General features: G+C 43.6%; 1 protein-coding gene across 2 annotated transcripts in view; it reads right to left on the minus strand.

Annotated features, from left to right (window-relative positions):
- Nucleotides 1–8,230: 8,230 nt before the first annotated feature.
- LCP1 (lymphocyte cytosolic protein 1) overlaps nt 8,231–12,152 on the minus strand; it is a 30,979-nt gene continuing 27,057 nt past the window's right edge. For both annotated transcript variants that reach the window (XM_015645073.3, XM_033514702.1), the window contains 2 exons: nt 11,081–11,205; nt 8,231–9,705 (listed from right to left, as the gene is read on the minus strand). In XM_015645073.3, coding sequence (XP_015500559.1) covers nt 9,573–9,705; nt 11,081–11,205 — 258 coding nt within the window. In that variant the 3' untranslated portion in view covers nt 8,231–9,572. The remainder of the gene's footprint in view (nt 9,706–11,080; nt 11,206–12,152) is intronic.

Consider the following 12,152-nt stretch of genomic DNA (forward strand, 5'->3'; position numbering starts at 1 on the left):
GAAAGCTTCTTTTCCTGGCATTTGATAGCAGAGAAGACAAGGAGCAAGTGAGACATATGTTTTTTTGGTGCTTTGACATCCATGCATTTTCCTTATGGATGTCATAAGGGTTACTTTTCAAGAAGAAGTACAAGTGACTCTTCATCTCATTATTATTAATTTTTGAATGTCCCCAAGATTAGCTTCCCATATCTCTATCCACTGTTATCCATACAGGACCATGCTGAAAAGCTGTGTGAATTTGGCATATCCAGAATAGACGATCTGCATCTCTGTTCCATGCTTGAACAGCAAATCCAAACTTGACTAAGACACAACTTATTATCCTGGTTTGAGTCCTCTTCCAGAGGGAATTAATTCCAGAAAAGGACTGAGGAGTGGATCAATATATATGTAATGGAGACACCAGGGAGCCAAGACTTGGATGCGAATGGGGGAACTAAATTATTTGATGCTGTGGGTGTAGCTTATAGTTATAGCTATACCCTAGGTGAAAAAATGCCTGGGAGCAAGCCCTGGAGCTAAGGTTAAGTAATGCAGACTAGATTGCGTCCATGAACTCCTCTAGAATAGCTCTGGAGTGGTTCAGATGAGAGCCAATTCTCCACCTAAACAGGCAGCCAGGCCTTTGGAAGTCAAACACAGCCCTGGGTTTATTTTTTGTTTTAATTGTTTCGGAAGGGCATCCCTGTCCTAAGAAGCCAGACAGCTGAGTTTTAGGTGACTAAAGTCAACAGAGGTGAATCCTGCTCCCCAGTGAGTATGCTGAGGTTAATGTCTCTGTGAAAATACACCAACACTGAAAATCATCAAACTGGAGTTGTGCACAAACCAGGCACCAAAAGGAAAGGCAAAGAAAGGCTCATGGGAAGTGAAACCACTGATGCCTCACCTAGACATTTGAATTCTTATTTTATTTTTTCTAGATATTGTTCAAGCAAATAGGAAGTTCTGATAAGCTACAGATGCCATTCCCAGCAGGGGTAGTGGTCAGCACTCTGCCAGAAGGGTTGATTTTTAAACCAGTGGTTCAGATGCTCTTTCCTCACACAGGCAAGAGAAACCTGTCAAAGAAAAATAAAAGACAGGAGACAAAACTTGCTCATCCAGACACTCTTTCATGTGGAAATGTTTCATGCACAGATATGAAAAAGATTTTATCTGCTGAGCTAGGTTAAACAGAAGAGATGGAAAAGTTGATGGAGTTGGGTTTATCTTATTGAAGAAAAGGAAAGGATCATCTCTCTACACGTCTTAGGGTGTTAGTTAACTTGAAAAAGGGAGCACCACCTTTTGGTGTCTACCTGAGAAGAAAGTTTTAGACAAACATTTTTTAGTGTTGTTAGCTTTTCCTAGATTCTATGGTTTATTGCAGAGACTGTTCACACAGTGTTTTAAAGCTACTGATTTCCTACTTGCTTTTTGGTTTCTGGAATGCAGAGGAAATATTTCATACAAAAAGGGAAGGAAAAAAAGGTGTTTAAGGAAACTCTACCTGCAGCAGTATATCTTTTAATAACCTTTGAAGACCTCTGAGAACCTGGGAAGTATTTCCCAGATTATCTGAGAAGAAAAATGAAATCTTAAAAAAACACTGTGAAGGGCAAGTCTAAAAAAAAATTGAATTAATAAAAAAATAATTTTGAGAATTTTAACTGTTGCTTTATTTTTTCTAAGGCATTTTAATTATTTTATTGAAAATTAACTTGCATTTCTACAGTCTGTTTTTAAACCTGGAGGAAATAAGATTGAATTTAGAAACTGTTGTAAGGTGAGATTTTAGTTGAATTTGAGAAGATTTGAAATCCTCCCTTCTTGAACAAATTAATTTATTTCTCTGATTGGGAAATTTATCAAAACTGATAATTTCCAGCAATCCTTTTTGCTTCTGTTGAGTCAGCACTCCCTGGTGAATTGCTGCTTGGTCAAAAATTCTTTCAAAGATTTTGCTGCACTTGGATTAATTGTTCCTTCTCCACTGGGTAGTCCATGGGCTATGCTGACCTGATAATTGCAAGTGTTGCCATAGCAAATATGACCAGAGGCCTTGTATTAATGGGGAGCAATTTCAGTTGTGTTGATTTGTGTTAACTTTTAGGGTAGCTTTGGGAGATGCACAGGCTTTCATTTAAAAAGGGATGAGCAGGTCTTAGTTTTCAGAGCAGATAATTAACAAAGTGTCCTCTTGATTTCTTTGTTGAAAATTATGCATCTGGAAATTAGGACTGGCAATATATATAGCCTTCTGATGCCATTATTATATTGGTTTAAAAAAATGTAATCACACTTTAAAGGCAGTTCTAAAGAGATGTCTTCACTGGATGCCATCTCTCCTCTGCACATTCATGTGTAGTAACACCAGTATCCCCTGGAAAGAGACTGGGTGTTGTATCTCAGCCAGACCAGGCTCTAGCACATCTTTGTGTGGTGATTTAAGATGTCAGTGCCCAAAACGGTGGCAGCAGAAGAGACCCATGTCTCTGCTAAGTCAGGGTATCTGTCATTGCTCAAGACCCCTCAGCACACGCTGGGATGCTGGGCTGTGCCTGGTCATCATGCTGGGCCCCTGCAGGCTGCTCGTTTTGGTGAGAGACAGACCCTGGAAACCCATCAGATAAAATAAGTCAAAAGGAAAACTTCTTGAGCCACTGCAGCCACAGCAGGTCTCGAGCAGTTGCAGCAATGGCCCTGAGTAATCTCCAGTGACTCCCATAAATGTCACCCCTGGTTTTCAGTAGCCCAAGTGTCACAAGATTTCCTTTACATGCAGCTGTGACCTAAGTGTGGCTGTCCTCTTTGATCCTGGGGCTTGCACAGTATCCAGCAGCAAGATTTTAAATAACAAGTCTCATTAAGGTTCTCAGATCTGAGTCTGTATTTCAGTGTGTGCAAAAGACCACACTAGGCTGCTGCTGTCTGTAACAGTAAACCTGTTAACAAGCACTCAGAAGGGGCAGGAGGAGCAGAGGTCAGCTGTTATCAACAGCCACATCCCTCAGATCCTTTTCCTTGTTTGTGATTAGCATAGTCTGTCATGGTTTTGATCCTCCAGAATCCTCTTGTTTCCAGTTAATCAGAGAGTCCCTCCAGGGGTGGGTAATCGTGCTGATGCATCCGTGTGACACAAGCAGCATATAAAAGCCAAGTGAGTCTGTGCTGTCCTTACTGGCTCTTTAAATTCAGATTCAAATGCAAAATAATCTCATGAAAATTGCTGATAGGCTCTTGCCATTTTTCTGGTGCATTATCCCTACTGATGAGGCCAAAGGTAAGCAGTGAGCATCCTTCCCACGTGAGGCAGAAGATGACTAAAATCTAACTAAACTCTGATCTCTGTTGCTCACTGTGAGATGCAGCTGAGTGCTGTTGCTCATGAGCCACACAAGGATGCAATTAGTGTAACAGCTCTTTATTATGAATGTGGCAGAACAGAATTAGAACTCAATTTACAAGTCCCCCTTTCAAACCCATTCAGCCGTTAAGGCTGCATCATCTTTCAGTTTTCCAAGGCATATAATTGATAAATGATTTCTCCCTGCACACCTCAGCTCCTCATCTTTATTCATGAACCAATTAATCTCTGTAGGACACTGCGATCATTTGCATACATGGCCAATGTCACTAACCTCTGTTATTTCATTCAGGAAACAATTTTGCAGCCCATGAAACCACCAGGAGGGGAAAATCTGGGCTATGTCTAAATTTCTGTGGTTCTGGCATTTCTCCCTCACATCATTCTCAAATATAAAAATCAGATGCTGGTTGTGCTAGAAAATGATGGATTAACCTGGGAGGAAACAGACCTCAGCAGTATGTTTCAATCATGGCTGAGAGGTGTGAGCAGAGGCTGAAAATACACATTTCCCTGGCATTTTTTGAGGACTTGGTTGTGCCAACCTATTTTATTTATTAATTCTTTTCTTTTACCCTCTTTTGCTAGCTCTCCTGGGTTAGCAGAGAGAAAGCTGCTCTAGTGTACCCACGATTTGGGGTAAATGGGGAGGTATCTGTACTGTTTAAACACTTTCTTCATGAACTCTGCTTCCTGAAGGTCTGTTATAAACTACCACCCAAACAATGTTGTCCAAGTGACTCATGTTTTCTCTTTGCCAGTACACATTGACTTATTTGCCTTATTTGTCTTAACAAGGAGCACTTGCAAAGCAAGTTTTATATCGGTAAGCAGAGGATATCAAAGAGAGTCCCAGGAGCACTCCAAGCAGAACTTCTGTGCACTTGGGGAAGGTGTCCAAGTGCCACCTACAGAGTACACACTTTGGCCACATTGCACGTGAGTGGATGCACACCTGTCTCCCTCTCCATGTACAAAGGTTATGTGTGCACATATCCAGAATGCAATTAGCCCAGAGTAATGATGTGTTCTGCCTGTCTCTGGCTGGATCAACAGAATTTTCTTTCTTCTTTGTACTCCCTGCACTTGCTCAGCATTTGGCAGAGATTAGAAGTGGACCCTTCCTTTGGGCTTTTGGAGAATGCTGGGACCTGTTTGAAAGATGCCAGAGCCTGTTTAAGGATGCTGGTGATGAGAAACCCCATAGAACAAAGGTCCTGCCCTCTTTCATTCACCCCTCTCAGCTGGTGTGGTCCCCATTGGTCTGTGCAAGCAGATCCACACTGCAGAGACACCCATCACTGCTCAGAATCTGGCTCCAACAGCAAATTTGGGAAATTTCTACAAATTTGGAAATTTTCTAGAGGCATTTGACTGGTATGCAAGATATGATCACTACATGGACAGCATCGCCCCAGGTAGGCCTGACAAGCATTATGGGGCACTATGGCCATGTTTCCCTAATTGTGATTTGACATCCACAAACAGTGGATGCCTGGTGGGCAGGGCCTGCATCATCCTCAGGAAGTATGGGAAATAAAACAGAGAGCACAATGGAACAGATGAAGAAGCCTTATCTTAGGCCTAATCAAACCATGGGAGAGACAGACACAGATAACTGCTCCCTGGGGTAGAAGTGACCCAGAAATATGTTGTGAAACTTTGTAATGATTACCAGGGAATTGATGTCATGAAGAATGTGTAACCAATGGGGAACTGTTAACAAAAATAGGACCCTATATAAGTGCCATACGAGTAAAACCCTATAAAAATGCCTTGTATACTCAATAAAATTGGCTTCCGATCTTGACTCAGATGTCCCCATCTCTCAATTGCTGATAAGGAATCTCTGTTTTCCCTGCTGTGGCTGATTGAGCCTTTCACTGGCACGTTGCTCAACCACAGGATGGTTTCATTGACACCCAAACATACACAGGCCTTGAGGAGAAGGCATGGCAAGGCTGAGGCTCTGAAGTCTCTCAGACATGCAGGGTGTTCTGCTCCAGGGCTGCAAAATCAAGGGAGGGTGCATTGCTGAGGGGTTGGTCAGAGTTTCTCCTCACCTCAGTGACAAATGGACGTGTGCTCTGAGGTGCCCTGTTTGTTTATCTACAGTGAAGAATGAGGACAGCTCCTCAAAAGTGCTGGGCTTAAAGTGGCTGAGCAGCCTGAAGGAAAATGCTCCCAAATTCTTGTCAACTCTATTCTTCATGTGGTGGGGGAGGCTGCCAGAAGTGGGAGAAGACAGAGAGCTGACTCTGAGCAACTCAGCATATGGGTTTGCAAGATCAGAGGCACCAGGATCCATTTCTCCATCAAGCTGAAAGCAGAAATCACTGGTCCTTGCTGTAGGACCAGTGCTGCTCATGTGCTCTTTGCAGCCAGCTGACTGGAAATAGGACTGGACAGGGTCCTATTTTCCAAGAAGAAGCCAGATCAAACCTGCTGCTCATTTAGGCAGCAGTGGACACCAAGACCTGCAGTTTGTCATTAGGCTCATAATAGAATTAAGCTGTGCTTAGAAGGACAAGTTAGGATTTGGTTAGGGTTTTGGTTCAGTCCCAGTTCTGTAGGAAATAGAAACAACCTTATCTCTACAAGAGCACAGCAGCCAGCCATACTGCTTGCTGTCCCCTTTCTAAGGCTAGAACAGATGATTTCTAGCAAGGGTAGATGATTTACAAGAAGGTGTAAAATCCTCATCATACACCTAATTATGCTTTACTACTCTGTGGGGGGACATTTCCTTCTAAGTCCAGCTGGTGATCAGACTGTACCCTGAGGCACGTGGATTGATTGCCCTCGTGGTTTTTTTCTCCTAGTTAGTCTAAATGCTGATGCTTTATTTTTATTCGTGTGAATCTCTAAGCCTTTTTGAAGCATTGAAAATTATGATTAATTGTGCAATGAAAATCAATAATGGAAGTGCTTACAAAGCCAGCTTGATTTGGGAGTGAATCCCAAAGACAGCTGCTTTCTCTAAGAGGGATGGAAAAAGTTCGAGGAAAGCAAGAGCAAAAAATTCCGGATCCTGGTTGGTATTTTTGGTGATGCTTGTCATAGGCTTAACCCCTTCAGCATCTGCTGAGAGGGACCTTTATTACACGCTGCTATTACCAGTTTATGAAAGCAAAACCTTAAGTTAATCAAATAAATAAGAATACTCGATTAAACAGAAATGCACTGAAAAGTTAAAGTATTTATACTCCTGTACCAGAATGCGGCTATTCCCACACCCTGGGGGCCGTGACAGATTCTTTTTTTAAGTGAGGTTCTGAAGGTCTGGTGGGCATTTACTGTGGTATCCCTGCCAGCAGCATCACTCCCTTTGGTGCGCTGGCGAGCGCTGGCTCTGTGCCGAGAGTTCCGTATCCATTTTTCCCTGCGTTTCCCAGAGGATGGCGGTGCTGGCGCTCCTGGCTGCCCTGTCGGGAGCTGGGGGTGTGCTGAGTGCCATCTCGTGGTTAGCTGTCCCTGCTGCACAGCTGCGGGCTCCCAAAAGCAGCCTGCGGGCAGAGCGCTGCTAACGCGGGGGCTGCGTGCCAGGGTGCTCCGGCAATGGGATGCTGAGGAGGAGGAAAAACAGCCCCTTTCACAAAACATGATTCAAATGACACCGTACATCACCTGGCTCCTCTCCAGAGCCTGAGGCAGAGGCAGCTTTCAGTCTCCAGAGCCCCTGAAGTCCTACGCCTTGCCTAGCAGCATCATGTATGGAAGCCTCCTCTCTCTGCCGATCTCAGCAGACTCTAAAAATCCTACCCCTGTGCAAAAAGCTGAGTTACTAAGAGCAGGTGAATGGAAAATGCCTGAAAATCCCTCCTCCTCTCTGGGGATGGCAAACACCTGCATTCATTTGGGGTCAAGGGAAAAGCTGTCCTTCTCACCCTGGTTCTGCTGCCATTTCCAATCTGTCATCTACTTCATCCTTCATGACTGCCCCTGAGTCTGGGGTGAGACATCTCCCTGAAACAAGGAACCTGAAGCAGGGCTGTCTTCAGGCAGGATTATCCAGTCCTTTCAGATCTACACCATTTATCCAACAAAAAATAGCCCCTCATTTTGCAAATGCACACACACGCATGCGATCACACAATACATGGCCATCCCGCCTGAGAGAAGCTCTGCAGTCACAGGTTCCTCTCTCTGGCTTACCTCTGAAGGACTCCCAAGTCAATCCCAAGGGGAGAGGAGCTGCCTTTTCAGTGCCACCCCTCTTCTCTGGCAACAGGAGGTCCTACACCCGAAGAGAGGAGGACTGCTATAGGGGCCATAACCCCCCTTCCTGGGCAATGAGCTGGGGTGACAATCTCCACTGTATAACACTTTGGAGGTTCTCCTCCTCTGCCAGCACTGGGAAATACTGGGACCAGGCAGAATGGGTTTTAGGATCCTGTACTTTTCCCATCCTGTATTAAATTCTTAGGAGGAACAGGGCAGTCAGACCTGATCAGGAACAAGATCTGGCTGTTCCTGCAGGAACAATGCAGCGTATTTGAGGTGTTAGGGCTGGGTTGGACTCGATGATCTTGGAGGTCTCTTCCAAACTAGTGATTCTGTGATATTTGTATTGCAGAATGCTTAAAGAAACAAAATTTATGGGTACCTGGGGAAAGGATGTTGGGCAGTGCACCAAATGGGGAAATCATACTGGAAGTCCAGCCAGAACAATGTCCCATCTTTGGCAGTGTGTCCGAGTGCCATTTTCAGAAATGGCCTAGGAAATAATTCTTTCCATTCTCTGCAATCTGTGGTTTCAATAACAATACAGAAGACACATTCTCAGTGAGCCCACAGATTATTTTTACCTCTGTCCCCATTTCAGCTCTATGACACACACTGACTAGTACATCCACTACTAAAAGCAAGGACTACACATTTGGCTTTATAGAACATTTTATTTGGAGAGACTTCTCATGTCATAGAATATTGGTTCTTTGTTAAGGCAATTTTGAAGGGCAGGAGGAAAGGGAGGGGGGGAGAGAGAGAACTGAGACTGTGTCAACGGGATTGCATTAAGGCAAAATTCCCTCCTTCTGCATTTCACCACAGTAAAATTCACATAAAGGCCAGTAAATGTCTCGTGCCAAAGAAGAGATTCAGTGCAAATATATCCCACTGACAATCCATAGACAGGGCCAGGTCCTCAACTGAGGCAAATTTACAGTGCCTTGTTAGCTGCAAAGCAAAGCTGATTTAGCTCTGTTGAGGATCCCAGGCTGGGTTCAGGGGAGCATTTTAGTACGTGTTTCGTATGCTAGCACAGGTATAAAAGCTCTCCTGAATCAGAGCCGCAGCCCCTCGAGTGCAAGTCTGTGAAGTTAACAGAGTTGAATTTTTATTGTCTACATAAATATGTCATTCTGCATCCCTTTGTTCACTTCTCATTGTATTGCTACTAACTGAGTACATTCCCTTAGTTTCTTTAACATGGTTTTCATTTCTATCATGCTTTGCAATCTTTTTAAAGTGTATTATGACATAAAAATGAATTATCCCTTGGAGAATGTTTGTTGCAAAGGTTCCAGAGTTCGGGTGTTCTTGGAGGACCAGGCTGCAGTATGTTTTTTTTTTTTGGTGAGCAGTAATATTATCTGAGAGTAATGCCATGGATGGCAGAGGCATAATTTGCAGGGAAAAGTACTGCTCACTTTACATACCAGCAACACATCACAGACACCAAACACTTCTTTCTTTCCACAAGAATTTCCTCAGAGGATCCTACCATTCCAAAAATACAGTCACTACTCCTTGCATTGGCTTGGGGGAACCTCCTTTGTTATCCCAGGCGCAAACTGAAGGTAAATATGGCAGAAATGCTAAGAAAAGCGTGACAACATCTTCAGACAGGGGGAGAGTATAACATTTCATAGTCCTAAAAGCTGTCTGTCACTGGATGACCTCCCACAGAAAACCCTGGTGTCCATTAATGAAAAGATATGCTTAGGCCTCAGTGGTGAAAACTTGTTTAGGAATATGAAATGGCTATAGCTAGCAAAGTGGAAAATAAGGCAAAAAAATCAAGCACATATTACTGTTCAAAACAAAGTATTTCCTGGCTACACAAGAATACATGACTTCTGTATGACCTGGAACCATGTATAACATTCATGCCTTAAAAGCATGAGCACCCTGCATATTTCTTTGATACAGAGAAGAGCATCCAGTTTAAAGGAATCTAAGGGGAGAATAACAGACATCAGTGCGAGTCCTTTGTGCTTTAAACTTTCTTCATGCCTTTTCCCATAAGGCAAGCAAACACTGTCATGACCATTTTGGGTTTTACTTCAACCAGATCTTCTGGGAGGGCATAGACTCTTGCTCCAATTTTTCTTGCCATAGAGATGGCGTATCTGCATTGCAGGGGTGGAAAAAAAGAGGAAAAAATAAAGACAGAAATTAGTGCAGTAGCATTATTTTTCCCCCTGTTAAGTGTTTTGCATGATCAATACCAGAATGGGTTTCATTGATTCACCAAAGTTAAACTTTTCTATAGGAATGTATGAGACAGGTTCATAAAGAACTACATTTCTAGTAAAAGGCAGTTTATCTCCTGATGATTGCAGCTCTGCAGGATGGGAGACTGCAGGTCAGATCCTGGTACAATACATTTAATCTTCCATTCCTTGGAAGACTATCCTCACAATCAGCCATTCTCGTCTTGCTCCGCCCCAGTCTCTGAGACTCGAACTTTGTACATAAACAAACTTGCAAGGATGGAAGCAGAAGGCTGATGTCAGTGGAGCTCAGTGCTGCTGGAAATCAACATTTGGGGACACATACCCAGAATGTGCAAGTTGACATTCCCATCTCCCTGCTCAGAGCCACTGGCTGTTCTCCAGTGGGTTTGTCTCTACTATTTTTTCATTAAAAAGAGCTAGAAAAGCCCAGGTTCTTCCCACTTCAGAATACATTTGTGAAATTTTCCCCCAAATGCAGAGAAGCATTGGGAGCATGGGGGAATAGGGGTGGAAAATGAGGAAAAGAACAGCAGAGGAATGAAGGAATAAAGTACAGAGAAAAAAACATATAGGATTGCAAGAAAAGAAAGAGAACAGATGTTAGGAAATGGAAGGGGGAAGAGTGGGAAAAGTCTTTACAAAAATAATGGCAGCTCTGATTGCTTTACAGTCATCTTTTTCTCCTTTGTAGTTACTGCACAGAAAAGGAGAAGTTAAGCTGATGATCAGACCAGAAGGTGATCTGTGTAACTCTGAAAGGAGAGGGAGATGCCCCCAGAATTGACTCTCTGCTAGGAAATCATTTGCATTCAGGGAAAAAAATCAATATCCACATCTACAGAACCAGTTTTTCATGCATGAATCCTGTCCTCCCCTTTCTCTCTTAAATATGCCCATGTTCCACCTGTAGGTGACTAAAGAGCTATCATGACCTCTAATCCCTGTTTTCCATGGTTCACTATTGTTGGCATTGTTCCCTGATCTCTGAAAGAATTTTAAATTTAATATGAGAAAATAGGAGCTTATGAAACCAAGTGATTTCAATCCTTTCAAGGGATTTATAAAGCAGGAACTATAACATTACACACTCCATTTCCATTGATAGTCATTTTACTACCTAACTCCCAGCCTTCATGCTTCTAACTCGGGTGGTATTTCTCACATGAAGTTGTGCCAGATGAGAATGACAGCAGAGCAGTTTCTAAAGACAGAGTTAGGCAAGCCTGAGCATGTAACTCATGCTAAATGCTACTTGGCAGAAACATACTTAGCATTATTTAGTTTCTCCTCATCATTCAGGTCCTCTGTTTTCAAGAGGTCATACTTGATTGACCCTGGTTGAATGGCATCAATGAGATCCAGGACTGGCATGCTGGTGCTGATTTTGCTATCCTGCATGGACGGAAAAGAAAATTAAATGCAAGATCAGGATGACAGAACTCCCACAAAGCCAGAGTCTAGACTCAAGAGCAATGAACAGTTCAGTCAAATACCATTTAGATCTTCACAAAGGGTTGCTTAGAGTAATTTTTCATCTAAGGCAGACTAAGAACTCTTTCAAGGATTTTTTTTTTCCCCCCCAAGGGATGAAACATCATAGAATCGATTAGGTTGGAAAATATTTTTATGATCAAGTCCACCCTTAATCTAGCACTTCCCAGTCCACCACTAAATCATGTCCCTAAGCATCACAACTACACATTTTTTAAAACCTCCAGTAATGGTGACTCACTTTACTAGACAGCCTGTTCCAGGGCTTGACAACCCTTTGAGAGCAGAGAAACTTCTCCTAATATCCAATCTAAACTTCCCTTCGCTATTTCCAAACTCAAGACCATTTCCTCCTATCCTGTCACTTGTTACCTGGGAGAAGAGACTGATCCTCCCCCTGTCTGCTCCCTTCTTTCAGGCAATTGTAGGGAGTGATGAGGTCTCCCCTGTGCCTCCCTTCCTTGAGGCTAAACACCCCCAGCTCCTTCAGCTGCTCCTCATAGGATTTATGCTCCAGAGCCTTTCCCAGCTTTGTTGCCTTTTAGGCATGCTCCAGCACCTCAGTGACCTCCTCATGGTGAGGGCCCCGGAACTGGACACGGCATTCAAGGTGTGGCCAAGCACAGGGGACAATCGCTGCCCTGCTCCTGCTGGCCACATTGTTGCTGGCACAGGCCAGCATGCCATTGGCCTTCTTGGCTACTTGGGCACGCAGTAGCTGATGTTCAGGTGCTGTTGACCAGCACCCCCAGGTCCTTTGCTGCTATTCAGCTTTCCAGCCACTCTTCCCCAAGCCGGTAGCACTGCAGGGGTTGTTGTGACACAAGCGCAGGACCTGGTACTTGGCC

This window comes from Parus major, chromosome 1, assembly GCF_001522545.3.
Source record: "Parus major isolate Abel chromosome 1, Parus_major1.1, whole genome shotgun sequence".
In the NCBI taxonomy this organism is placed as follows: Eukaryota; Metazoa; Chordata; class Aves; order Passeriformes; family Paridae; genus Parus; species Parus major.